The sequence below is a fragment of the Canis lupus genome, chromosome 10 (assembly GCF_048164855.1).
Source record: "Canis lupus baileyi chromosome 10, mCanLup2.hap1, whole genome shotgun sequence".
In the NCBI taxonomy this organism is placed as follows: Eukaryota; Metazoa; Chordata; class Mammalia; order Carnivora; family Canidae; genus Canis; species Canis lupus.
In genome coordinates, this window is record NC_132847.1 from 68142063 (window position 1) to 68167640 (window position 25578).

Here is a 25578-nt window from a genome sequence, read left to right on the forward strand (position 1 = left end):
GTTTAGCGCCGCCTGCAACCCAGGGCATGATCCTGGAGTCGTGGGATCGAGTCCCACGTCAGGCTCTCTGCATGGAGCCTGCTTCTCCCTCTGCCTGTGCCTCTGCCTCTCTCTCTCTCTCTGCATCTCTATGAATAAATAAAGTCTTAAAAAAATATATATATATATAAAAGTCTCCACCCCCTACATAATCAAGCAAAACCAAACATTCTATAAATAAAAGTATAATAGCAAGAAGACAGTAGGAGGAGGAAGGTAAGAGGTGGTGTTGAGCCCTTTTCAAAAAGGAGGACACGATTAACAGTATCAAACACCGAAGAGATGTCAATTAAGGTGATATCTGAGTGTCTCTAGGATCTAAGAAGGAAGAGGTCAATTTTGGTAGTAATAGGGTGATAATTTCAGAAGCCAGGAAAAAGAGTGTGCTTGTGATCTTTAAACATTTTTGGTGGTGTACCACCTATAATAATGTCAAAAACCCATTACCTACATTGTAGAGATGACATTATAAAAGTTTTGTTAATAACCAAATAGTTGCAAAGAATATAACTTTATTAAAAATTATGACATTTTAAAATAAAATTATTACATCTTTTTAAAAAATGTACTCAATGGAATATAAATACCATAGTAATAGAAACCTACAATCAGCCATTAAAAAAATATACAAACTATCCTCTAAAAATGTTGTACCAAGAGTATAGGAAACTGTTCTTTCTCCAATATGCGGACATTAAATACAATTAATTTTTAAAAATTTTGCCCATCTGATAGGTGATTTGTTTTCCTTTGCATTTGTCTGATAAGTAATGAAGGTACAGATAAATGTTTATTGGCTATTTTTGTTTCTTCAGTGTAATATCTATTCATATATTTTGTTCATTCTTCTATTAAGTTATCTTTTTCCTATCAATTTGTAGGATTCTTTGTATATTTGGAATATAAATCTTTTTTTATTACATAGGTTGCAAATATTTTTAGTGACTTGTTTTAAATTTTTATTTAGGAAGGCAACACTTTATTTTTTTAAGCATTTATTTGTTTATTTATGTAAGTAGTCTGTACACCCAATGTGGGGCTCCAGCTAATAATGTTCCAAAGATCAAGAGTTGCACAGTCCTCTGACTGAGCCAGTCAGGTGCACCCCTGGAGGGAACACTTTAAACAGGAAGTTCTCCAACTTTGCCTAGATTTTAACTTTCTTAGTAATGGAGGGTTGACTCTGGTGATCTTCACTTCTTGACTTAAAGGGTCAGACTGAGATGGAGGCTCATTTCTAAAAAGGCTTGCTGGAGGGAAGGTGGGAAGCAGTGAGCTCTTCAGAAGACAACTAGACAATATATATTGCTATTGCTCTAAATGTATATATCATATCAACTGCTCTAAAAAAAGGTTTACAATGTTCAGGTGAATCTGGAAGATATTTGGATCTTATGACATTTATGCCAATTTGAATATTTTACTTACAAAGATGCAACCTATAGGACAGAATGTAGATTCTGAAAATTTAATATAAAAACACTGAGAACATCTAACAACTGCATTTTCTTTAATGAATGAGCAAATCTAAATCATTTTGTTACTAGATTTTCATCAAAAACAAAGAAATGTGGCACAGGACACTATCCTTTCTTTCAAAAAAACCTCAGACGAGTTTGTCCATCAGCTCTACCAGGGACTTTTTCATACACTAGCCGCCGTTTTTTGAATTGTGGTAGTTGTGAGCACATGAAATCTGTCAAAAGGAGAAAAAGGAAAACCATTTTATTCCTGATGATAAAAAAGTGTAGCTATTTTTTCCAGCTATTCTGGTGCATCCTATTTCTTCATCTATCTACAAAGCGTTAAAATTTCCAAACTGAGATGACGATAATAATTACATTTTTAGCATAAATGCACCTGTACCTAATGGCCCAATACTAATTAATGTCATCTACACATATTTGCATGCTCATGCTTTGCACAAATAATTAAATCTCCCTGAATTTAAGACTCTTTAAGTTTTCCCTCATTAAACCTGTTCCTTATCTCCTATCTGTAAAGTTGTGGAATTTATCCTGAGCTCTGATATTTGATAGGTGGTAATGGATGGACTCACTTTCTATGACTGTATTATCTATGACACATTAGCCTGAAATGTCCTAGATTTGAATTCTTTTAGAGGTTGGTTAATTAAATCAGTAAAAAAGGAGGATAAAATATTTTAAATTGTTTTAGTAATTATTCCTGGGAATATAATCTCATAATTATAAAAGCTGGATGCCATTATAAACAAATTTAAAAATCAGTGCAGTAGGTAATTTCATCATAGAGATCACAAATACACATCTATAAGACAAATGGAAAATTATTTTGAGATTATGCCAATAATCTTTGGAATAAACTGTCTAGGGCTGCATTAATATGAATTTTAAAATTCTTGTATCTTAAGCAATGTATTTGAAGGTAATAAAGTGCTACAGGGAAACCACAGTAAAAAAGTAGAAAATTTCCATAGTGATAATGAATCTAGTATCAAAGATTCAAGTGAACTATTTGAATAAAATTATTTATTTATTTATTTATAAATATTTATTAATGAGAGGCACAGACTGAGACAGAGACACAGAGACAGGTTTGGCACCTGCCTTTGCCCCAGGGCGTGATCCTGGAGTCCTGGGATTGAGTCCCACATTGAGCTCTCTGCATGGAGCTTCCTTCTCCCTCTGCCTGTGTCTCTGCTCTGTCTCTCTTTCTCTGTGTCTCTCATAAATAAATACATTAATTAAATATTTAAAAAAATATTTATAACTAAGTTAATGATTAAATGTAAGTAGACATTTGAGTAATCCATCTATATCCCCAAAAGCTTAAATATTAAAATTTATTAGAAATAATTTCTGAGAACTTCTCATTGAGAAAATGGGAGGATTATCTTATATATTGGGATGTTCTGCTCAAGAACATACAGCAATTCATATGCTTGATTTGGTTCATGCTGGAGAAAAAAATGGAATTTTCATTCAGTTCATTTATGAAGCTGTGATAAACTTCATGACAAAATGTGACAAAGCACAAATAAAGGATACAATAGATTAATTGCATTATGAAAATAGATATCAAAATCATAAATAAATATTAGTTACCATATTCAACAGCATACTAAAAGAATCACTCTTCAAAAGCCAATTATTACAGAATGATAAGGATGATTTAAATATTAGTAAACCTGTTAATATAACCTTGACATTAATGAGTCAATGGAGAAAACATGTTTAATTTTCCCAACAGGTTGCAAAAAAAGTTTGGGTAAAATTCAGCATCTATTTTTTTTTAAAGATCTTATTTATTTATTCATGAGAGACACACAGAGAGAGGCAGAGACACAGGCAGAGGGAGAAGGAGGCTTCATTCAGGAAGCCCGATGTGGGACTCAATCCCAGAAGCCTGAGATCACACCCTGAACCAAAGGCAGATGCTCAGCTGAGCCACCCAGGCATCCCTTCAGTGTTTATTCCTCACAAAAGTTCCTACAAAACTAGGGATAGAATACTTCCCATTAAAATTATGAACAAAACAAATTGTGACTATTAAATTAAACAGGACAAATACAAGTTTTGTGAGTTCTGGGGGGTTTATACAGTTGATCCTTGAATAATGTGGGTGTTAGGAATGCTGACTCTCTATTCAAACATCTATGTATAACATACATACATACATATATATATATATATGTATGTATGTGTGTGTGTGTGTATATATATATATATATATATATATATATATATATATATCTTTTTAAAAAATAATCTCTGTGCCCAACATGGGGCTTAAACTCCTGACCCTGAGATTAAGAGTCACATGCTCAGGCAGCCCCGGTGGCTCAGTGGTTTAGCACCACCTTTGGCCTAGGGCGGGATCCTGGAGTCTCAGAATCAAGTCCCATGTAGGGCTCCCTGCATGGAGCCTGCTTCTCCTTCTGCCTGTGTCTCTGCCTCTCTCTCTATGTCTTTTGTGAATAAATAAATAAAATCTTAAAAAAAAAAGTCACATGCTCTACTGACTGAGCTAGCCAGGCACCCCAAAAATCTATATATAACTTTTGATTTCTCCAAAACTTAACAACTAAGAGCTTACTATTGACTGGAAGCCTTACTGATAACGTAAATAGTCAGCTAACACGTATTTTGTATGTTGTATGTGCTATATACTGTATTCTTACAAGGAAGTAAGCTAGAGGAAAGAAATGCTATTAAGAAATCATAAGGAAGAGAAAATAAATTTATAGTACAATATTGTATTTAGCAAAAAAAAAATCCATGTATAAGTGGACCCATGCAGTTCAAACCTCTGTTGTTCAAGGGTCAATTGTACAGGTTGGAGGCCGTATTTTATTATTTATTTTTATTATTATTTTTTAATCCCAGTATAGTTTACAGTGTTATATTAGTTTCAGGTGTACGATATAGTGATTCAACAAATCTATATATTACTTAGTGCTCATCACTACCAGTGAATTCTCTAATCCTTTTCCCTATTTAATCCATTCCTTGACCCATCATCCTTCTGTGATCATCAATTTGTTCTCTATAGTTGAGTCTGTTTTTTGGTTTGTCTCTTTTTTTCTTTGTTCATTTGTTTTGTTTCTTAAATTCCACTTATGGGTGAGATCATATGGTATTAGGGGAAGTCTTCTTTTAACAAAACAAAGAACACGAGATTTTCTGGGCCTCTCTTAATCCTCACAAAAGGGCCTATGCATAAAAGAAGCTTTGAAGCTTAAGCTTCTCTCTTTATTTATTATTATTATTATTTTTTTTCCCTATCATGGTAAGGCCACATCTGTAGGGCCATTAGAACTTAATATTTTATTCTAGATGTTTAGGCCAATGTAATAAGAAATGATACAGAAAATAAAGGTTTAAGAGGTATATCATTACAAGAAAGGAGAAAATAAAATTGTCCTTTTAAAAATTAGTATGATTAAATGTTCAGAAACATCAATTGTAAAGAAGAGCTAACTAATAGTGATATCTACTTAGTAGGATTGTCAGAATTCAATAATCCACATAAAAGGGCTGGAAGGGCACCTGGCCCATCATAAGCTCTCAATAAATGTTAGCCTATTAAATATTCCTGCCTGATAAAGAAGCTAATTTTCTAATTCACTGACTTCTCTGTTTAGCCTTCGGCTTTAGACTTGTTCTGTTTAGTCTTCGGCTTTAGACTTGTTCTGATTTTTTTTTTAAAGATTTTATTTATTTATTCATGACAGAGAGAGAGAGAGGCAGAGACACAGGCAGAGGGAGAGGGAGAGAAGCAGGCTCCATGCAGGGTGCCCGATGTGGGACACGATCCCCGGTCTCCAGGATCACACCCCGGGGCTGAAGGCGGTGCCAAACCGCTGGGTCATCGGGCTGCCCTGTTCTGAGTTATATTTAACTTAAGTTGAACACTTAGTTCATCTAAAGCTACAAGAATTTTTTTTAAAGATTTTATTTATTTATTCATGAGAGACACACAGAGAGAGGCAGAGACCTAGGCAGAGTGAGAAGCAGGCTTCCTGCAGGGAGCCCGATGTGGGACTTGATCCCAGAACCTTGGGATGACAACCTGATCTGAAGGCAGACGCTCAACCACTGAGCCACCCAGGTGCCCCCAAAGCTACAAGAATTTGACATATTTTGTTTGCATTTATTTTCTTAGATGTCTATAATTAGAATTTTGATTTTTTGACCCCACAGCTATTGAAAATTCTTTAAGTATAGTAATGAATGCAAACAATTTTTTAAAATTTAGAAATGGTTCTTTTAAAATTACATATCTGCAAGAGGTGGCTGGCTCATGTTGGAAGGGCATGTGACTTGATCTTGGGGTCGTGAGTCTGAGCCCCACACAAGATGTAGAGACTACTAAAATAATAAAAAAAATTACATCTGTGAGTAGTTTTAATAAGATAGTGTTACCTGGTAATGATTTCTTGTCTCCTGAGTTAGATGAGGATTCAGAGTGCCTTTTCTGTCCTAAACATTTTCCAGCTCCTTGGTGGAAATAAAGACTGCTGAATTCTTTTTGATTTACATTAGGATCAGCAGCACAAAAGAAATCCAAACTAGGGACAGATGGTAATTCTTTCCAGAAAGTCTTTTTAGTCTCATCATTTGAACTTTCATATATGAGGCCTTCTAACTCATCCGATGGATATTTTTGCTGATTAGTGAATAAATTATCTTTCTGAGAGAACCATTTGTCACATGTAGTCTGATCTGCACCATACTCTAAGTTGAATGAGTGATTCTGTTGTTTCCATACATTTTTCTTAAAGTTCCAGGGAAGAGGAGATTGAGCGCCTTCTAGAGAAAAGTTAGAGGCATATGCTCCTTTTTTTATAGGCCCTTTTGCATCATGTGTTCCCTTTTCCTGATAACTTATAAAATTAGGGGCAACTCTCTTCTGAGTGTCAATTGGTGATGTTATGTTTTCACAGCTCATTTGTGTTAGATCCAAATAAAAGACATCTGACTCTGAATCATTCTGGTTTTGAAAGGAGTTACCAGTCACAGTTCTTGATTCTGTATTAATCAGGAAAGGATTATGTACTATGTTAGCATTACAACTGGAATCTTTCCAGTAACTGGCTTGACTGTAAGAAGTCATAGGTGGTAAAACGCATGGCATTTCTCTTAGTTCCATAAGTGAAGACTTAGAGTTTGAAGTACTGTTTGTATCTTCGTACACTGTCTCTCCTATGTCTGAATAGTGGTAAAATTCATTATGTTCTTGAAAGACAGAGTTTGAAGAGCCAGAAGCTGAACTCTGGGAGGTAAAGGTATTAGTCTGATTCCCATTTTCCTGAGGTGATGGACTTTGAGGTGAGTTTGTTATGGATGAAGAACTAATCTTGAATAAGGAAGTGATGCTGCAAAAATGCTAAAAATTTTTAAAAGTTAATTAATATAATACACATATAATATAAACATCAGTCAAGTAATATAAACAGATACAATATAAACATCACTCAAGTAAATATAAATAACAATGCTTATCTATATGTAAAGAAAGCAAAATATAAATAAGTAGGGTATTATAGAGCTCCATGTCATAGGAACATAACATAATTGGCTCCATTACAAAAAAAAACTTATTATAATTAGAAAATACATTTTCTAATCACTTGTAATAGAATTTTTAGTTGCAGGTTATACATGATTACCATCTGCTTGATAAAAATTTAAAATTTTAACAGTAAGGCTAAAGTTCTCTTTACTACTATAATGAAGGGCTCCAGGATTGTAAGCACATATGTATAGTGTGTGTGATCACATACTTGTAGGTGTAATAACATTTCAAAATAATCTAAAGTGATAAACTGGCTGTACTGAATTATTTATATAAGATAGCTTTAAAATGTATAATGAGAATTCAATATGAATTTAATTGAATTCAATATGAAATTGAGCCAATGAGAATTCAATATGAAATTTAGTTCAAGTAAATTATTTCTTTGTTACGTGAAGTCCAAAACAATTAAACTTGGATACCTTCATTTTGAAAACTGTTATGGTAAAAATCAGTACCCAAATGGAAAGGAAACAAACTCATATAAGGCTATGGAATTCAAGTAGCTAACCTTTAACACTTTTTCTGGAACTTCAGGTAAAAGCTCCTGAAGTTGACCCAGAGTTGCTAATAATATCCAGTGCAGTGAAGGTCCTTTATTTAACATGAGCTGAGCCACCAGTGGGTTAATAGATGGAAAATCAAGTAAATACATTTCCTCCTAGAAAAGAGTTTAAAGGAATAATCAGCCAATACTCGCTCAACCTAGCAGATTAAAATTGTTGTCATTGCACTTATTGCTCAATTTGAGATGCCTGGAAAAAAGTATGGCTAGTAGGGAAAGAAACTTTGGCAGTTAAGATTCATATGCTCTCAGAATTGAGAAAAATCTTAAAGTTCATTCATTTTAATCACTTATCCAAAAAAATTTGTTACAGTTCATCTCCTTCAAACAACAATTGTTTTACCTAATGGTAGATTCTCTAATGAGAAAATCTAGGGGACTTTTATACCTCAAGATTTCTTTAGCTCTCCCTTTGTAGGCCATGTACTACTATCATTGTTTAACATGAACCATGTTTATGATACTTTCAGGAAAGCCTTGCTGTGAAGAGGAGAGGAAGAACTTCTATCAACCAGAACTGACCTTGATGGTCTAAAATGTGTGTTTTCAGAGATATCTCATAACAGTCTAGAAATACAGCAACCATGTTTTACTATTACCATATTCCCTTTTCTTTCTGGATTGTGCTGGTTTTTTGCACCCTCTTTGATTTATTAAATGACAGACATGTGAGTAGATTAGACATGCCTTGGTAAGAGGGAAACTGCACAGACATACATACATCCCATAATTAATTATCCCCATACTTGCCAATAGTACTATGTTCTGTTTAGGCACATATAAAATCTGTGATTAAATATATACAAATATATGAATGTTTGATCAATGTATATGAATACATTAATATTTTATTTATTTGTTGTATAATTTTATTTTTTGAATAGGTAAAATAGTCACATGGTTCAAAATTCAAAAAGGTACTAAAAGGTGTGCAGTAAAAACTCTTATCCTTACCCCATTATCCCAGTTCTCCCCTCTGCAGATAACTAATGTTATTATTTCTTGGTATCCTTCCAGAGATATTTTCTTCATTTACAAACACATATAAACATTAATTTCCCCTTGTTTTACACAAGTGGTAGTATACAATCTCTATACTGCAACTTCATTTTTCATGTAATATATCTTAAGTATCATTCCATGTTAGTATATAAAAAGCTTCATTATTCTTTTTTTATGGTTTCATGATTTGAATATATTAAAAAAATAAAGGTAACAGATACTAGGTTGGTATGAGAACTTGAAAATATGCTTAAACAAAAGAAATTTCTAAAATTTAACTACTCAAACTTATATTTTACAACTCTAACTCTATTTCAGTCTTAATTATGTAACCGAATTACTGACAAATGGAATGCTAGAATTTTGCTATTCCTATACTTACTACTCTTAAATATTTAAATTTAGGAATTAGAAAAAGTTACATTTTATTTTATTTTATTTTATTTTATTTATTTTATTTTTTTTTACATTTTAAAAATATTAGGCATTGAAGTCATTAGATCACCCTATAATATGCTTGTTTTGGAAGTTTATTATAAAAGATCACATTAAAATACTTCTGTGAAGTTGAAAAATACCCATGATTCTGGAAAATTATCTAAGTAAATGCTGTATATTATGGTTACTGCTAAATATGCTCATGCAAACATTATAGGACAAAAATATGCTACCAAAAAGAGAATTCAAATACATGTATTTATATTTGCTTTGCAAATATCTAATTTACATATTGGGAGATGAACCTTTGATGGTGAGACTTCAACCCAGGATTTATCCAACCATTCTTGAGGATCTCTCTTCGAGGTCATTAAATTGTGATCAGCAATTTGTCGAATTATCAGTGCAGCCTCTTCCACTCCTGGGGCAATTATAAGCTAAAATATATTTTTTATATATTAGGTTATGGGAAACATTAAGGAAGCAAAATATATGATTCAAAAATTGTTTGTAATTAGAAGAAAAAAAGATATGATTATTTAGGGCAGTGTTCCCTAACCATATTAACCTGCTAACCCATGGACTGGGTTACCTGGGTGGCACAGTTGGTTGAGCCACTGATTCTTGGTTTTGGCTCAGTCCTGATCTCAGGGAATTGAGACTGAGCCCCCTGTCGGGATCCTCACTTAGCACAGAGTCTGCTTAGGACTCTCTCTCCATCTCCCCTTTTCCTACCCCTTTCTCTCTCTAAAATCAATCAATCAATCAATCAATCAATCTTTAAAAAAACCACAACTCTGCTAACCCATGGACCATATTTCCTTCAAATGAATCTAAAAGATGAAGAAGATAAAAACAGAACTGAAAGCAGAAGAAAAAGCCTGGCATTTCAAAAGAGCCAGAAGAGCATGGAGGAAAACACAAGTGACAGGAAGTAAGAGATATTAAGAAACATTTTTTTTTAAGAAACATTTTTTGGAGTTAAGTTTAATACATACACATACAGAACTTAGCATCAAATAAGCCAGTATTGGATTAACAATTCCCAAAATACTCTAAATCAAAACTTTTCTTCTGGGCAGCCCGGGTGGCTCAGCCGTTCAGCGCCGCCTTCAGCCCAGGGTGTGATCCTGGAGACCCGGGATCAAGTACCACGTTGGGCTCCCTGCAGGGAGCCTGCCTCTCCCTCTGCCTATGTCTCTGCCTCTCTCTTTCTCTCTCTCTCTCTGTGTATCTCATGAATAAATAAAATCTTAAAACAAAACAAAACAAAAAACAAAACTTTTCTTCTTTTTGAATATAGCATCAAATTCATCTGTAAAAATTCTTTATCTTTTAATGTCATTTTGAAAAATCTTGCACTATATTTTTAAAATTCTTATTTTTGAAAATTATTAGATTTAACTTGAAAAAGCAAAATATTAAATATTATTGACATCTAAATTGCAAATAAATTTATTAATAAATGCAGAATGGAAGTGAAGAAATTTAGTTCTAAAAATTGGAAAACTATAAGGATATCATATTATTTTTTTTAAAGATTTTATTTACTTATTCATGAGAGACATTGAGAGAGAGAGAGAGAGGCAGAGACACAGGCAGAGGGAGAAGCAGGCTCCATGCAGGGAGCCCGATGCGGGACTTGATCCCAGGACTCTAGGATCATGCCCTGAGCTGAAGGCAGGTGCTAAACCGCTAAGCTACCCAGGTATAAGGATATCTTATTAAAAGAAGGAAAGAAAATTGCTTATCCTTATAAAATAGCTAGATTTCACATAGACATTTTAATAAATTATATCTAAAATATATTTTATTTAATATTTATTTAATATTTTATTTAATATTAATATTAAGTTTAAAATATTTTAATATTTTATAAATATTAATAATTCAATATAAAATATTTTATTTTATTTAAATTTAATAAAATTAAATTTGATTTTAATACAAATCAAATATTATACTCAAATATTAAAATCTGCCGCCCCAAGATCATGACTGGAGCCAAAACCAAGAGTCAGTGGTTCAACCCAGCTGTACACTCAGGCACCCCAGTCCATGGGTTAGCAGTTTAATATGTATAGGGAACACTGCCCGAAATAATCATATCTTAGAAATATAAATGTCCTGTCCTGTAGTGAAAATTCAGGAAACAAAGATTGTACAAACCTCATAAAATAAATATGGCAATTTTTTTCTTTCATAAGATAACAAATACAAAACTGTTAGCACATATCTGGGGAGTACATGTATCCTAAAGAAGGACTTTCTTTAAATTATATTAAATATGTATAGATATTTTTTTGAGAGAACAAGCATGTGAGCAGTGTGGGGAGCGGCAAAGTGAGAGGGAGAGAGAGAAAGAATCTTAAGCAGACTCCACCCCCAGTGGAGTGGAAAGCCTGGCTGGGGCTCAACTCAGGCTCAATCTCATGACCCTGAGATCATGATCTGAGACAAAATCAAGAGTCGGTCACGTAACTGGCTGAGTCACCCAAGCACCCCAAATATGTATGGAGAGCACAGAAGTAACACTGATTTCTAATTAATTTTATTGCAGTTTTGGATGTTTTGAGAAGATTTGACACTTTTATTTAAATATAAAAAGGCACAATTTTATGGTGATGGTAATGAATATTACCTTAATTTATTAGGGCAAGGATTCTGGAGCTCATGGCTAGACTTTGGGAGATTCAGGACCCCCCTAACATTGTTTTCAAAATTTTGCATATATGTTTATCTGAATTCTGCAAAAAGAGTTCATAACAATTTATAGGACTTTTTTTGACATTAGAATAAAATATAGCATAACACTACAAGCGGTATTTTCTTTTAGTTTAAGAAAATGTACTTAAGCTTCCTAATGCTTCCTTGATGACTAGACACTTCAGATGCCTGAAAAAAATTTTTTTACATCCATACTGATGTGCTCTAAAAGGCCAAAAGCCATATTACTAAATACAGTAAAGTAAAGCAACAATATATGCTAAAATAATGAGGGGCAGCCCCGGTGGCTCGGCAGTTTAGTGCCACCATCAGTCTAGGGCGTGATCCTGGAGACCCAGGATCGAGTCCCACGTCAGGCTCCCTGCATGGAGCCTGCTTCTCCCTCTGCCTCTGTCTCTGCCTCTCTCTCTCTCTCTCTCTCTGTGTCTCTCATGAATAATTAACTAAAATCTTTAAAAATAAAATAAAATAATGAGTCTAGGGAACTCCCTTTAATGTGGTAGTGTCATCAAGTCAGAAGAATAGGAGGCTTGAGTATTGGTATATTGATAATAGAGAAAGTTGATAGTTGTTTCTCAAATTCAATGAAAAACTGACCTCCTTTAAGATTATTATGTAAAACTTGAAAAGCTTTTGGAATAGTTTGATCGAGGTGGGAAGCCGACTTTTGTTTGGAATGAATTGTGCCTCGGCAGTACTTCCTGTTCCATCCCAGAATGCCTTCCTTGGAACATGTCCTCTATGGGCCATGTCACTGTACCTGAATATAGTATCACTCACTGTATCATATAAGCCAGGGATAAAGGAGTAAAATGATTCTCTGAAGTATATTTTGCATCAAACAGCTTACCATTAGCTGAAAAGAAGCTGTTTAAGAGGTGAAACCACACTTGAATGGATAAATGAGACAAACTTACATTTGTCATTCAGTGATAACTTTTCTTTTTTTTTTCTTTTTTTTTCTTTTTTATTTTTTTTACAGTGATAACTTTTCTAAGAATTTTCTTTCAATATTTAATATGCATCATATGATCAAAATGATTGGGATTCTATTTCAAATAAATCATTTGCTAATTTTCCTAACAGATTGTGCTCTGATTTAATTCTATTCAGTAGATATTTGTTGAACATTTTCATTGTGTACAAAGCACCATGTTGGATGCTATACATTTTACAAAAAAGGGTCTGGTTCTTACCCTCCGGGGTGGATGGTATAAGAGTGAATATCTCATGCTATAATAAAGGTATAAAGTGCTTTTGGGAGACTGGGAGGAGAGATTTATCCTGAGAGGATATACCTGGGGAACATTTCTTAGAGATAGTATTTGAGCTGGGCAACAAAAGACAACTCTGAAGGCTGGCAGTAAGGGGAAGTGGGAGACAGGCTGGGATGACATGTTTGTCCATTAGCTGTTTGGTGATAGTGTGGACATATTCAGGAAATGGTGAGTAGAATTATGCTAAAGGAAGGATAACTAGGGGCCAAATCATGAAGTGTGAATCCAGCTGAGTTTGATCTCTATTTTGAATGAAGTAGGAAGCTATGGAAGATCTTTTGAGCAAGAAAATTCAATTTAACAACATATTTATGAAGAGTCTACTACATATTAGACACTGTGCTGGGTGCGAGGGACCGGGAAAACAAATACACATTTTCCTTTCCTTTAGGAGCTTACAGTTGAGGAAGTGAAATGTTCGCAGCTGTATTTCAGAAATGTAATTGGTGTCAATCTATATGATGTACCAGAGGAGAATAACTAGAAATAAAGAGATTAGTCAGGAAGTTGCTTTGAAACTCCAAGTGAGAGGCGAAGGTCTGAACTTGAGAAAAAGCAGGGAGAGTAGGATGAAGAGACATACTCTAGACACACTGCAGCTACTGATTAGATTACAGTAGTAATGTCATTAATTAAGTTTGAGGAGGATGAGAAGTTGTGTTTTGCACAAGTAGGGTTTGCGGCACCTGTGGGATAATCATGTGGAGACTTCCAGTAGAATGCTAGAATATAGGTGTAGATCTTAAGAAAAGTCAAGAAAATTTTAAGGATTATACTCAGAAATGAAAGCTAAGTTTGTGGGAATGTCTGAATTTATTAAGGAAAGGGTATAAGGTGATAACAGAAGAGGACTGAGCCTTGCATTTGGGGGAGTGTCTAAATTTCAGTGGGACATTGAAAAAAGAACCAAGAAAGGATACTGGTTAGAGATCACTACAGCAGATACAAAGAGTATGTTTCACAAGTCAACATTTTTAATCAATGCATATTTATTTATTCATATCCTGCCAAGTAATAATTAAGAGATAAAATATGACTTTAAATTCATTAAAAGCTTTTAATTTTTCTTAAATTTTATTTATTTTTGAAAGAGCACAAGCAGGGGGAGCAGCAAAGGGAGAGTGAGAAGCAGTCTCCCTACTGAGCAGCAAGCCCGACATGGGGCTCAGTCCCAGGACTCTGGGATTTTTTTTTTTTTTTGAAAATGCATAATCTTTTAATTTTTTTGAAGGTTCTGCTCTGGAAAAAATGACTCTGGGATCTTAACCTGAACCAAAGGCAGATGCTTAACTGACTGAGCCACCCAACCCCCTCATTAAAAGCTTTTAGACCAGAAGTTTAAGTGGAAAGAATATTTATTAACTTGAAAACTATTCTTTAAAGAGCTTTAAGGCATTTTTTTTAGTTTACTAATTTAATGTTTCTTTGCACTGGGCACTTGAGTTTGAGTATAGTTTTGGTTTATGAAAAATACTTATAAACAAACATTTAAGAAAAGAATACCTTTACATCCAGTTCTTCTGATTTTAGCCCATATGATACCAAAGCTGCATAAATCAGTGCTAGATGATGAAGTGTTTTTTCTGTTAGATGGTACCTAAAAAAAATTTAATACTATACTTATACTCATTCGATGTGTGATTGTACCTATTAGTTCATTTCATTTCCACATTTCAGGTTATGAGAATAATCTGGCTAAGATAATGCTGTGTGGCAGATTCAGCACTCTGTTGAGAAGATGGTTCCACCTCCATTCTTTAAGAATCCAGTTAAGGGGATCCCTGGGTGGCGCAGCGGTTTGGCGCCTGCCTTTGGCCCAGGACGCGATCCTGGAGACCCGGGATCGAATCCCACATCAGGCTCCCGGTGCATGGAGCCTGCTTCTCCCTCTGCCTGTGTCTCTGCCTCTCTCTCTCTCTCTCTGTGACTATCATAAATAAATAAAAAAAAATTAAAAAAAAGAATCCAGTTAAATCTAGGGGATACTGAGAATATATATTTGAGGGGAGAAGTTTAACTCATACCTTTAGTGGCTCCAGGGATGGCTATCTGACTGGTGCCAACTAAAATACTCTATCCCCCTGGCCAAAGTAACAGGTTCAGATATGAACAAACACATGACCAAAGTCAGGATAACTAGAATCCTCCCTGGGTCTTTTTCTTGAGCTGTTAGAAAAAACACTTTTAAAAATAATCGTTATGTAATGTGATGGAGGTGTTAGCTAACCCTACAGTGGTAATCATATTGCGATATACAAACAATCAGCATGTTGTAGACCTTAAACATACACTATCTGGTATGCCAATTATATTTCAATTAAAAGAACATTCTTTTTTCTTCTATGGTTATTAAGCAGTTCAGATGTGAGTCTTGAGCTATCACCAGATATTTCTATTATCTTTATCCACTTTAAGCACCAAAAAGGAAATTTATTGCTTTATATTACTAAGAAGTCCAGGATAAGGCATCATTGGGTTCAGGTACTGAAGCCATTTCATTGAGACAAGGGCTCTCTCAATTTCTTGGTTTTTCTTTCTTGGCCTTGCTAGTTTTTTTCTCAGGCAAACTCTTTCCATAAAAGTGGCTGAAAAGAGTGGCTTGCTGTGCCTAAATTGTACAAACAAGGTGGTTTCTGCTGAACCCTGCTTTTCTTCTTGAGAGTGTAGAATTTTGATATGTGCTAGGTAGAGGGGCCTACACGACCAATCTTTAGTGAGAGCCTTGGGCACTGAGTCTCTAGTGAGTTTTCCTGGTACACAACATTTTACAAGTGTTGTCACAACTCTTTCCTGTGGAAATTAAACACATTCTGTGTGATTCTATTAGGAGAAGACTCCTGCCATCGAAAGATGAATGGATAAAGCCATCGAAAGAAGAATGGATAAAGAAGATGTGGTTTATGTATACAATGGAATATTACTCAGCCATTAGAAACGACAAATACCCACCATTTGCTACAACGTGGATGGAACTGGAAGGTATTATGCTGAGTGAAGTAAGTCAATCGGAGAAGGACAGTGTATGTTCTCATTCATTTGGGGAATATAAATAATAGTGAAAGGGAATAAAGGGGAAAGGGAGAGACAATGAGTGGGAAATATCAGAGAGGGAGACAGAACATGAGAGACTCTTAACTCTGGGAAATGAACAAGGGGTGGTGGAAAGGGAGGTAGGCGGGGGGATAGTTTTTCTTTTCATGAAAATCTGGGTGATAAATGTGAGTCTCCTCTTTTCTTTTGCTGTACATCGATTACACCTCTGAAACATAGGCGAATAGCAATCTAAAAAACAACTTAAATTTTTTTCCAAAACAGTTTTATCTATAGGATACTTCCAAGATCTTAAAGCTTAAATGCTTTACAAGCAAGTTCCAAGCTTAAAATGCTGTACAGCCTTTACTAATACTCAAAATGAAGATTTTAGACCTAAATTATGATTTTTATTGCTCAATTTTGGAAGAAAGGAAAAACAAGGTTAAATGACTTGCTGGAGTTTAATGGAAAAAGAAACAAGAGCCAAGGTGTTTGGACTCTTACATTTTAACTTATACTTATCCTCACATAATAACAATTGTATACAAAGAACTTAGTATAGTACATAAACAAAAATGGAATCAAACAGGGAAGTCAGTAAAGAAAAAAAATCACATATGCAATGTCAAGTATGGAAAGACCTCTATACCTTCTCTAATAACTAACTAAATAATATATTTCTAAGGTTTTTATTTGTTTATTTGAGAGAGAGAGACAGCCCATGAGTGGGAGGAGGGGCAGAGGGAGAGGGACAAGGAGACTCCGAGCTGAGCAGGGAGCCTGACACAGTTCAAAGGATGGAGAGGTCACAATTAACTATATGTGTGCATGAGTTAAAGGATATTAAGGAAAGATTGAAAAGAAAAAGTGATATTTGGGGATAGGATTTGAAAAATGGGCACAATTTCACCAGATCAAATAGTTGGAGGAAGTAGGGAATATTGTAGGAAGAGAGAAATGTATCAGCAAAAGTAGTAGTGGGAAAGTAAGGACCATGTTTTGCCAACCAATAAGCAATCCTTCTGGCTAAAATGGAAGGCAGTGAAAATTAAGCCTGAAAATATAGGTTGGGATTATATCCTGAAGACTTTAAGTATTAGGGTGAATAGTATGAATGTATTCAGTAGATAATAGGGAAGTCAGTGAAGGCTTTTTATCAGAGAGAAACAGTAAGAGACTGGTTTTTGGTTTACTAATTGAATGTATGATAGATGATAGAAAGTACCATGGAGACCATCTGGAGGTGGGAAAACAGTTGGTAGTCTATTTTAGCAGTCCACATAAAATAGTAAGATCTGAACTAAAATGCTGGTAATATAAATGGAGACAGGCGATAGATAAAAAAGAGACTAGTGGTTAAATCCATAAGATTTGTTTTCTAATTTCAGTGACTAAAAGAAAGGCAGTGGTCATAAATAGCTAAATGGCAGAAGAGAGGAGATACTTTTGGAGGGGATAGAGAATATAGTGAATTCACCCTGGAACATGTTAAATTTGAGACACTATAAAATATCAGGGTGGAAAAATTTAACACAACATTAGAGATGCATGTCAGGAATTTCAAAGTGACTGCACTTGTGGATATAAATAAAATAATTATATACCAGAAAGATGATGATTGATGCTATGGCAGGGGGTAAGGTTTCTAATGGAAACAGAAGAAAGTAGAGAATTCAGATGTATCTGGAGACTGGGACAAGACAGAAGAAGAGGTAAAGACAGAGAAAGAGCAGTTAGAGAGACAGAAGATCAGAACTATGAAGTGTCATGGGACTGAAGAGCTTCCAGTAAGGAAGCACTGGCAACGGTTTCAAAACTTTAGAGCAATCGGAGAAGGACAAACATTATATGTTCTCATTCATTTGGGGAATATAAATAATAGTGAAAGGGAATAGAAGGGAAGGGAGAAGAAATGGGTAGGAAATATCAGAAAGGGAGACAGAACATAAAGACTCCTAACTCTGGGAAATGAACTAGGGGTGGTGGAAGGGGAGGAGGGGGGGTGGGGAGGACTGGGTGGGGGGCACTTGACGGGATAAGCACTGGGTGTTATTCTGTATGTTGGCAAACTGAACACCAATAAAAAATAAATTTATTATTAAAAAAAAAACTTTAGAGCAGTGGGGATCCTTGGGTGGCTCAGCGGTTTAGCGCCTGCCTTTGGCCCAGGGCGCGATCCTGGAGTCCCGGGATCGAGTCCCACGTCAGGCTACCGGCATGGAGCCTGCTTCTCCCTCCTCCTGTGTCTCTGCCTCTCTCTCTCTCTATGTCTATCATAAATAAATAAATCTTTAAAAATAAATTAATTAATTAAAAAAAAAAACTTTAGAGCAGTGAAAGATAAAAATACTTTTGGAGGTTGGAAGTGATTCTGAGAGACAGGGATCAGTACAGATGTAGGAAGAGAAGCCAGACTGCAGAGAATAAAAAAAGGAGGTGGCAGCTTCCTTTTATGTGGGTTCATAAAATTTTGAGATGAAGGAAAGGAAGGACATATAATGATACCTTGAGCCGTAGCATGGATTTTTTATAATTTTTAAGTTAACCATATCAGTGGAACAAAGTAGAACAAGATGCTATTTAGTTGGTAAATTTAATAAGCTTTTAGAGAGAAGTGATTGAAAGATGGCATCTTTTAACAGACAAGTCCAGAAACTAAAAAGTAGTAAAAGTGAAGCATTTGAAGCAGCATTTCTTAGTGAAGTAGAGGATGATTTGCATAGAATATCCAGTGGAAATATAGCATCTCCCAAATTCAGACTTGTTTTCTTATGGGCATGCCTCCCCCTTGAGGATCCGTGGGCTCAAAGCAAACTAGATGAGCAAATGGAAAATTTGCATAGCTACTTTTACTCAAAGAAGAGGACCAAATAACTTAATAAATATAAACGTGACTTTGGATGAAGAAATGCTTACTTACTCTGAGTTTAATGTTTTTTTGGTATATAAGATTATCCAACAATAGCTGTACTGGAATGATAATGCCAACAGTCTCATAATGATATTGTCTGATGCCTTCTCACAATTCAATTCTTCTAGGTCCTACCAGAAAATAGATAAAATAAAATAAAAAGATTTACTAGGTTGAACAGTTGTTATGAAATTATTGTTATCATATGTCAAGAATCTATGACATATATAAATTATAATGTGAGAAGAGGCATAGGTATGGGCTTCCATTTTGTGGAAAATTTAAAATCTCACTGGAAGTAGTTGGGGAAAAACTATAGATGTCAACCAGCGAATGATAGCTTCAGCAAGGAGGGCTCATGAATCTCTTCAACTGTAGATATAAAGAAAGCAGCCTACAGAGTGCCCCTATTTGGGCAAAATCCTTTATCGATAGGGATCTGGCTCTCCTAAGGGCAATACAAAATATGTTCAAAAACCTATGGGATAATCTGCACTGAATGCTGATTTAAGGAAGATGACATAGAAGCCATCAATGGATTTCCAGGAATCGCTCTCAAATGGTCTAGAATTATATTTTTCCTCTAATGCAATTAATTTCTGATAGAGTGAATGATTCAGGAAGTGTTTCACTCTAAGTTATATAACTATGAATTAAGATTAAAACAGTTCCCTAAATGGTATTTCCCCCTAAAAAATGTTTTTAAACTTTAAATATGTAAGACATAGTAGCTCTTAAGAACCCCTCTAACAGAGCTTTGTGTTTTCATCACATAATTCTTACACTGCTAATATTTGCTCATCAGATTAGATTTCTACTTTACCATAATATCTGCCATTAATTTATACTACATATCAAACCTGGTTTCCCCTTCTTATTTCCACTCTCCCGAATTATTTTCTTTGTAATTTGTACTTCAACCAAGCAAACATATCAGGGAAATTCAGTCAAGAATTTGTACATCTTAAATTCCAAACTATAGGGATTTTTTTTAAGAGAAATTTTCTTTTTTTAAATTTTTTTTTTATTTATTTATGATAGGCACACAGTGAGAGAGAGAGAGGCAGAGACACAGGCAGAGGGAGAAGCAGGCTCCATGCACCGGGAGCCCGATGTGGGATTCGATCCCGGGTCTCCAGGATCGCGCCCTGGGCCAAAGGCAGGCGCCAAACCGCTGCGCCACCCAGGGATCCCCCTTCTTTTTTTTTAATATCGGCTTACTTAAAGGCAGTCCCCACTTACCTTAGAGGAAATCCATGTTACTAACCATGGATTAATATACTACCCCCTCTTTTTTTTTTTTTTTTAAGATTTTACCTATTTACCAGAGAGAGAGAGAGAGAGAGAGAGAGAGAGAGAGAGAGAAAGCACAAACAGCGGGGAGGAGGCAGAAAGAAAGGCAGACTCCCCCTGAGCAGGGAGCCCCATGCAGGGCTTGATTCCAGGACCCCAAAATCACAACCTGAGCAGAAGGCAGATGCTTAAGCAACTGAGCCACCCATGCACCCCTAATATACTACCACCTTTCGAGAAACATGGTGGCTACTATTTTATTTTTAAGGTTTTCAACAAAGTAATTATTCTGTAAATATATTTTGAAATAGGTCAATATATAACATTAGAGATTCCATATATGCTTTGTCTTCTTAAAGTATGTTAAAAGTTAGAAGGCATTGAAGAAGCTTGGTAATAGTCATTTTCCATAGTGGTAATTTTGATACTTATTGTCCATTTGCAAAGTTTCGGAAGATATCACTAACGGATTATAGTTAAGCTCTCTGAGGTAAAGCTAATAATAAATTACATGGTTATACATATATTTTAATATATTTGATTTATATGATTTATATTTTTACTATACAGTTTTACCTGCAACATTACGGCAGTGTGTTCATCAATTGTCACCACCACATAACACTCTGTACCTCCAAAGAGTTTCAATGACTCACTGCAGCATCTTTCCACTAGTGTGATATTATATCTGTAAAATATCATATTTTGGGGTGATGAAATGGCCAAGAAAAAAATTTTAAGAAAAGCTGTATTGTTCTCCTGCATATGAAATTATTTGAACTACCATGCTTTTTCTTTCATACATCAATTTATTTTACTTTATAAATTTGAGGAATGAAATTATGATTTATTCAGTATATATGACTAATTAGTTGAGATGTGCATTGCCTTAGGTATTTCTTTTTTAAAAAAAGATTTATTTATTTATTCACGAGAGACCCAGAGAGTCAGAGACATAAGCAGAGGGAGAAGCAGGCTCCCTGCAGAAATCCTGATGGCAGGACTTGATCTGGGAATCCCTGAGCTGAAGGCAGAGGCTCAACCACTGAGCCACCCAGATGTCTCATTTAGAACTTAGGTATTTCATTTAGAACTTCACAGTCCTGTTTTCCATGCTGTATTTAAAGCCCTCTAAGAACACTCATTCTCAATATTATCAATGACCCAAAGATATGACCATAAAATTCACAGTAAAAAAGATACATAAAGTGCTCATATTTCCAGATAACAAAAGAAATGAAAGTAAAATATAAATATAAACAATAATAAAATATGTTTTCTCCATAAGACTGATATGTCTTACCAAAAAAGATAGTATTCAGTAATTATTATGGTGTACTACAGGGAGAGACGTGTAACTTGACATAAACTCTCTGGAAAACTATTCCTATGTGATATAATTGCATGCTTGAATCAGAGAGAAATAGTGCCACATATATAGCATAATGTTTAGCCATTTAGGATATATATACCTCTGCTAAAGTTATGAAATCAATAACTTACTTGGATTCTAGCAACTGAAGTATTTCTGGAGTATTAAGAAGTCCTTCAGATGCAAAAAACACATATGGAACCTGAATTTCCAGAAGAAAACCACCAAAACTATCCAGCAAGGTACTTCCTAAATAAGAGAAAGTTTATAAATATTTCTCTTTTTTCTCATCCTTCAGTTCTTTCTCTTTTTTTTTTTACTAACTATGAGAATAGCAATTGTATGTTCAAAGAGTAGTATAAAAATAAAACATATCCATTATAAAAAATCAGAAGTCAGAAAAAGAAAGGTCTGAAGAATAAAATAAAAACTATGTTATCCTACTACCTAAAAATAAAACAGCATTAACAGAATTTACTAAAAGTACTATATGATACATTATTAGGAAAATAGTAAATACCTCAATAGATAAATGGACAAAGAACATTAATAGGCAATTTACGAAAGAATGGCTATACAAGATCAATTCACATCTGAAAAGATACATATAATCAAATATATTATCTGTAATTAATTAACTATAACTATAAAATATTTTCTGCCTGTAATTCTGCCAAATATTTAAGGGAATAATAACACCTACTACAGTAAAGATATTGGGGAAGGGATTCTCATACTTTCTGCACAAATATTGAGATAGCATTTCTGGAAGGATATTGGCAATATATAAATGTGTGTATACCTTTGACCCAGGAATTCATTTTAATTCTTAGAACAAGTATATAAAAATAAAAAAGATACATAAGGTACTAGAAATCTTATAGTACAATAGTGTAAAATTGAAGCATTGTAAATGCTCCAAATAAGGAATTGGCTCAGTCAATTAAGTTCATCTTCAAAAGAATGGAAGAAGACTCTACATATCAACTAGGATGCTTATCTTTTATGTTTTTTTTTTTGGGGGGGGGCCCATGTTTCAATTATTTAATCAATTTAACATTTAATTCTCTATATTAAAGATTCCAAAGTAATAGTTATGGTGACTGTATTTTTTAGAATTGAATTGGAATGTCTCAGAATTCAAACTTCCCACTCAGATTAGAGGTGGACAGAAAGTAACTTATAGCAAGTATTGAAAGGGATGCACTGGGACTAGAAATGTATGGGCTTTTTAATTTAATGGATGTGAGAATTCACAACTTGAGTCACATGCAGTGTTGCTGAGAAATACAAAGAAACCAAAATGATATACAAAGTGGTTTTATTAGACTCTTTCGGAAGGGTTTGTGTGTATTTTTTTGTTGCACATTAAGTTTTCTGAATCAGTTAATATACTACAATAGAATTTTCCCCTAAAATTCAATAAAAAATACTATTGCTGAAGTATCCGGTGAAGATTAGATATAATTATAATAAATTGTCCTATTATAAGTAAAAATTAGAAGGTAAAGGGATAAAGACAAATATAGCCAGTAAAGCTTACTTTACAAATGAGGAATATGAGATAAGGGATAAAGAATCTGCCCAAGGTCACCCAGAGCACTGAGGTTCAAGCTTGAATGCAAGTCCTCTAATGCCATTGCTCATTCTCTTTCCACAGATCAGATGCAGAAAACAGACAATTTCCATTCTACCACAACCACAGAAGGATTTTAGTTTATATTCTTACTCTTTAAAACTGTGTCTGGAAGAATCACTTTGAAGGCCCTGTGAGGAATATTCAATTTCTTGCAGTGTTCGGTCCAACAGGAGTTCTCTACAAAATTGTATTCCACCACAAATGAGAAGTTAGTCCATGGGAAATCTGCTCCAATATGTTGATTATGTACAATTATGCAGGAACTTGTACTGAAGACAAAAGAAAACCAAGAAAATGGAATTATATTTGTGTCATTATTTACTTGGAAGGCCAAAGTAAATCATGACTGTTTTTGGCTATTTTATTCTTCTCTAATTTGTGCCTGCTTATCTTGGAAACGCACTGTTGTATTTTCTGTTGACTTATTCTCCAATTGTGCTAATTCCTTTTTATCTTTCTTTTTGATGGTCATACATTTTTAAAAAATGTTTAAGATTTTTAAAAAAGATTTTATTTATTTGAGAGAGAGCGAGCCAGCACAAGTGAGGGGAGGGGCAGAGGGAGAAGCAGGCTCCCCAGTGAGCATGGAGCCTAGTGAACACTTGGGGCTGGATCCCAGGATCATGACCTGAGCCAAAGGCAGACATTTAACCTACTGAGCCACCCAAGTGCCCCTTAAATTTTTAAGTAATCTCTACACTCAATGTGGGGTTCAAACTCACGACCCTGAGAAGAGTACTGTGTTCTTTTGACTGAGCCAGCCAGGTGAGCTGATGGTCATACATTTTTCTAAAAAACAAAATCTAAAAAACTGGACTACTTCACATCCTCAAATGCAAGGGATCCTAATTTTATTAACTGAGTCCTATCAATAACAGACAAGTCACCATGAGAATTCAATCTCATTTTCTTACACATGTGAGGTTTTCATCTTTGAGGATCTACACAACAGATTATCTGACAACTTTGAAATGATTTTTCTTTTTCTCAATGAACTTCATAGATGATTTAGCAACAATAAAAATCAGGGATACTTAAATATCATAAATTTATCATTTCCATCTTCAAATTCCATATAATAGCACTTATTATACTGAAAATTCTCTACTGCTTTCTCTCTAGAGCAATCTAGATAGATAATAGACATAAGTTAAATGCTTTGTGGGATTCTATTTGATTTACAACTTTTTATTATTTGGATCTCAATATTAGAAATAAAAATTTCTACATAAAATAAGGCAAAATAAAAACATTTTTAGACAAGTCAACACCAATTTTATTATTAGCATGCTCTCATCAAAAGAATTTCTAAGGGATACTTCAGAAAGAATGAGAACTCAAAAGAAAGAAGATACAAGAAACAATAAAACCCCCAAAACTGGTATAAACAAGGATAAGTCTAAATGGGCACTTCCTCTGCTACAATAACAATGATCATGATAATTTGGGAATATTAAAAAGCAATATTGAATGAAAATTTTGGACAACAATTATATAGAATATATGACCTGAGTTAAGTATTCTTTTTTTTTTTTGAGTTAAGTATTCTAATGTAAAACACTTTTCAGAAAGAGGAGAGTGACATTGATTCATCTCAGTATTTACTAAACCTTTTTTAAAAATCAAATTCCAGGAGAAATTATGCTTTTCCTGTGAAACTAGTAGCTTATTCCTCCCAGGTGAAGAAATACATATTTTTACCCATTTAAAACACCTTCAGATTCCAGAACATCTTTCCTTTTGTTTGAATGTATGACAGTCAATGTTAAACCTGTTGGGAAAAAAAGAATAATACAAAAAAATGTTTCCAGTGTTTTCCTCATATATAATTTTTAGGTGTTCATATATTTCACTACCATAAAAATGAATTAAAGATCTGTGAACAAGGTAACTGTTTAAAATACAGTTTGCTGGATTATTTTTCTGTCTGTGGGTATCAGAAAGTTTGAAGCATGGGTAATATTTCTGGTGTGTGAGTATATATGTTTTGTATGTATAAGCATGGAAATTCTGAATTTATCTAAAATAATAAAATGGATCAAAATCTTAATTTTAAAAAAAGATTTTATTTATTTATTCATGAGGGATAGAGAGAGAGAGAGAGAGAGAGAGGCAGAGACACAGGCAGAGGGAGGGAGAAGCAGGCTCCATGCAGGGAGCCTGATGTGGGACTTGATCCCGGGACTCCAGGATCACGACCTGAGCCAAAGGCAGGCGCTAAAC

General features: G+C 34.5%; 1 protein-coding gene and 1 long non-coding RNA gene across 5 annotated transcripts in view; one reads left to right on the forward strand and one right to left on the reverse strand.

Moving 5' to 3' along the window:
• Positions 1 to 895: 895 nt before the first annotated feature.
• SHOC1 (shortage in chiasmata 1) overlaps positions 896 to 25578 on the reverse strand; it is an 81310-nt gene continuing 56627 nt past the window's right edge. For all 3 annotated transcript variants that reach the window (XM_072842345.1, XM_072842344.1, XM_072842346.1), the window contains 10 exons: positions 25057 to 25126; positions 23446 to 23624; positions 21848 to 21965; positions 20921 to 21032; positions 19061 to 19182; positions 14611 to 14704; positions 9409 to 9540; positions 7610 to 7759; positions 5946 to 6909; positions 896 to 1735 (listed from right to left, as the gene is read on the reverse strand). In XM_072842345.1, coding sequence (XP_072698446.1) covers positions 1635 to 1735; positions 5946 to 6909; positions 7610 to 7759; positions 9409 to 9540; positions 14611 to 14704; positions 19061 to 19182; positions 20921 to 21032; positions 21848 to 21965; positions 23446 to 23624; positions 25057 to 25126 — 2042 coding nt within the window. In that variant the 3' untranslated portion in view covers positions 896 to 1634. The remainder of the gene's footprint in view (positions 1736 to 5945; positions 6910 to 7609; positions 7760 to 9408; positions 9541 to 14610; positions 14705 to 19060; positions 19183 to 20920; positions 21033 to 21847; positions 21966 to 23445; positions 23625 to 25056; positions 25127 to 25578) is intronic.
• Positions 4049 to 25405, forward strand: LOC140641874 (uncharacterized). Of its 2 annotated transcripts, XR_012038481.1 has the most exons (4): positions 4049 to 8201; positions 15935 to 16103; positions 21859 to 21958; positions 23377 to 25405. It is a non-coding gene; the product is annotated as an uncharacterized lncRNA (long non-coding RNA). The 2 variants fall into 2 exon arrangements; XR_012038480.1 differs by lacking the exon at positions 4049 to 8201 and having other exon boundaries at positions 14328 to 16103.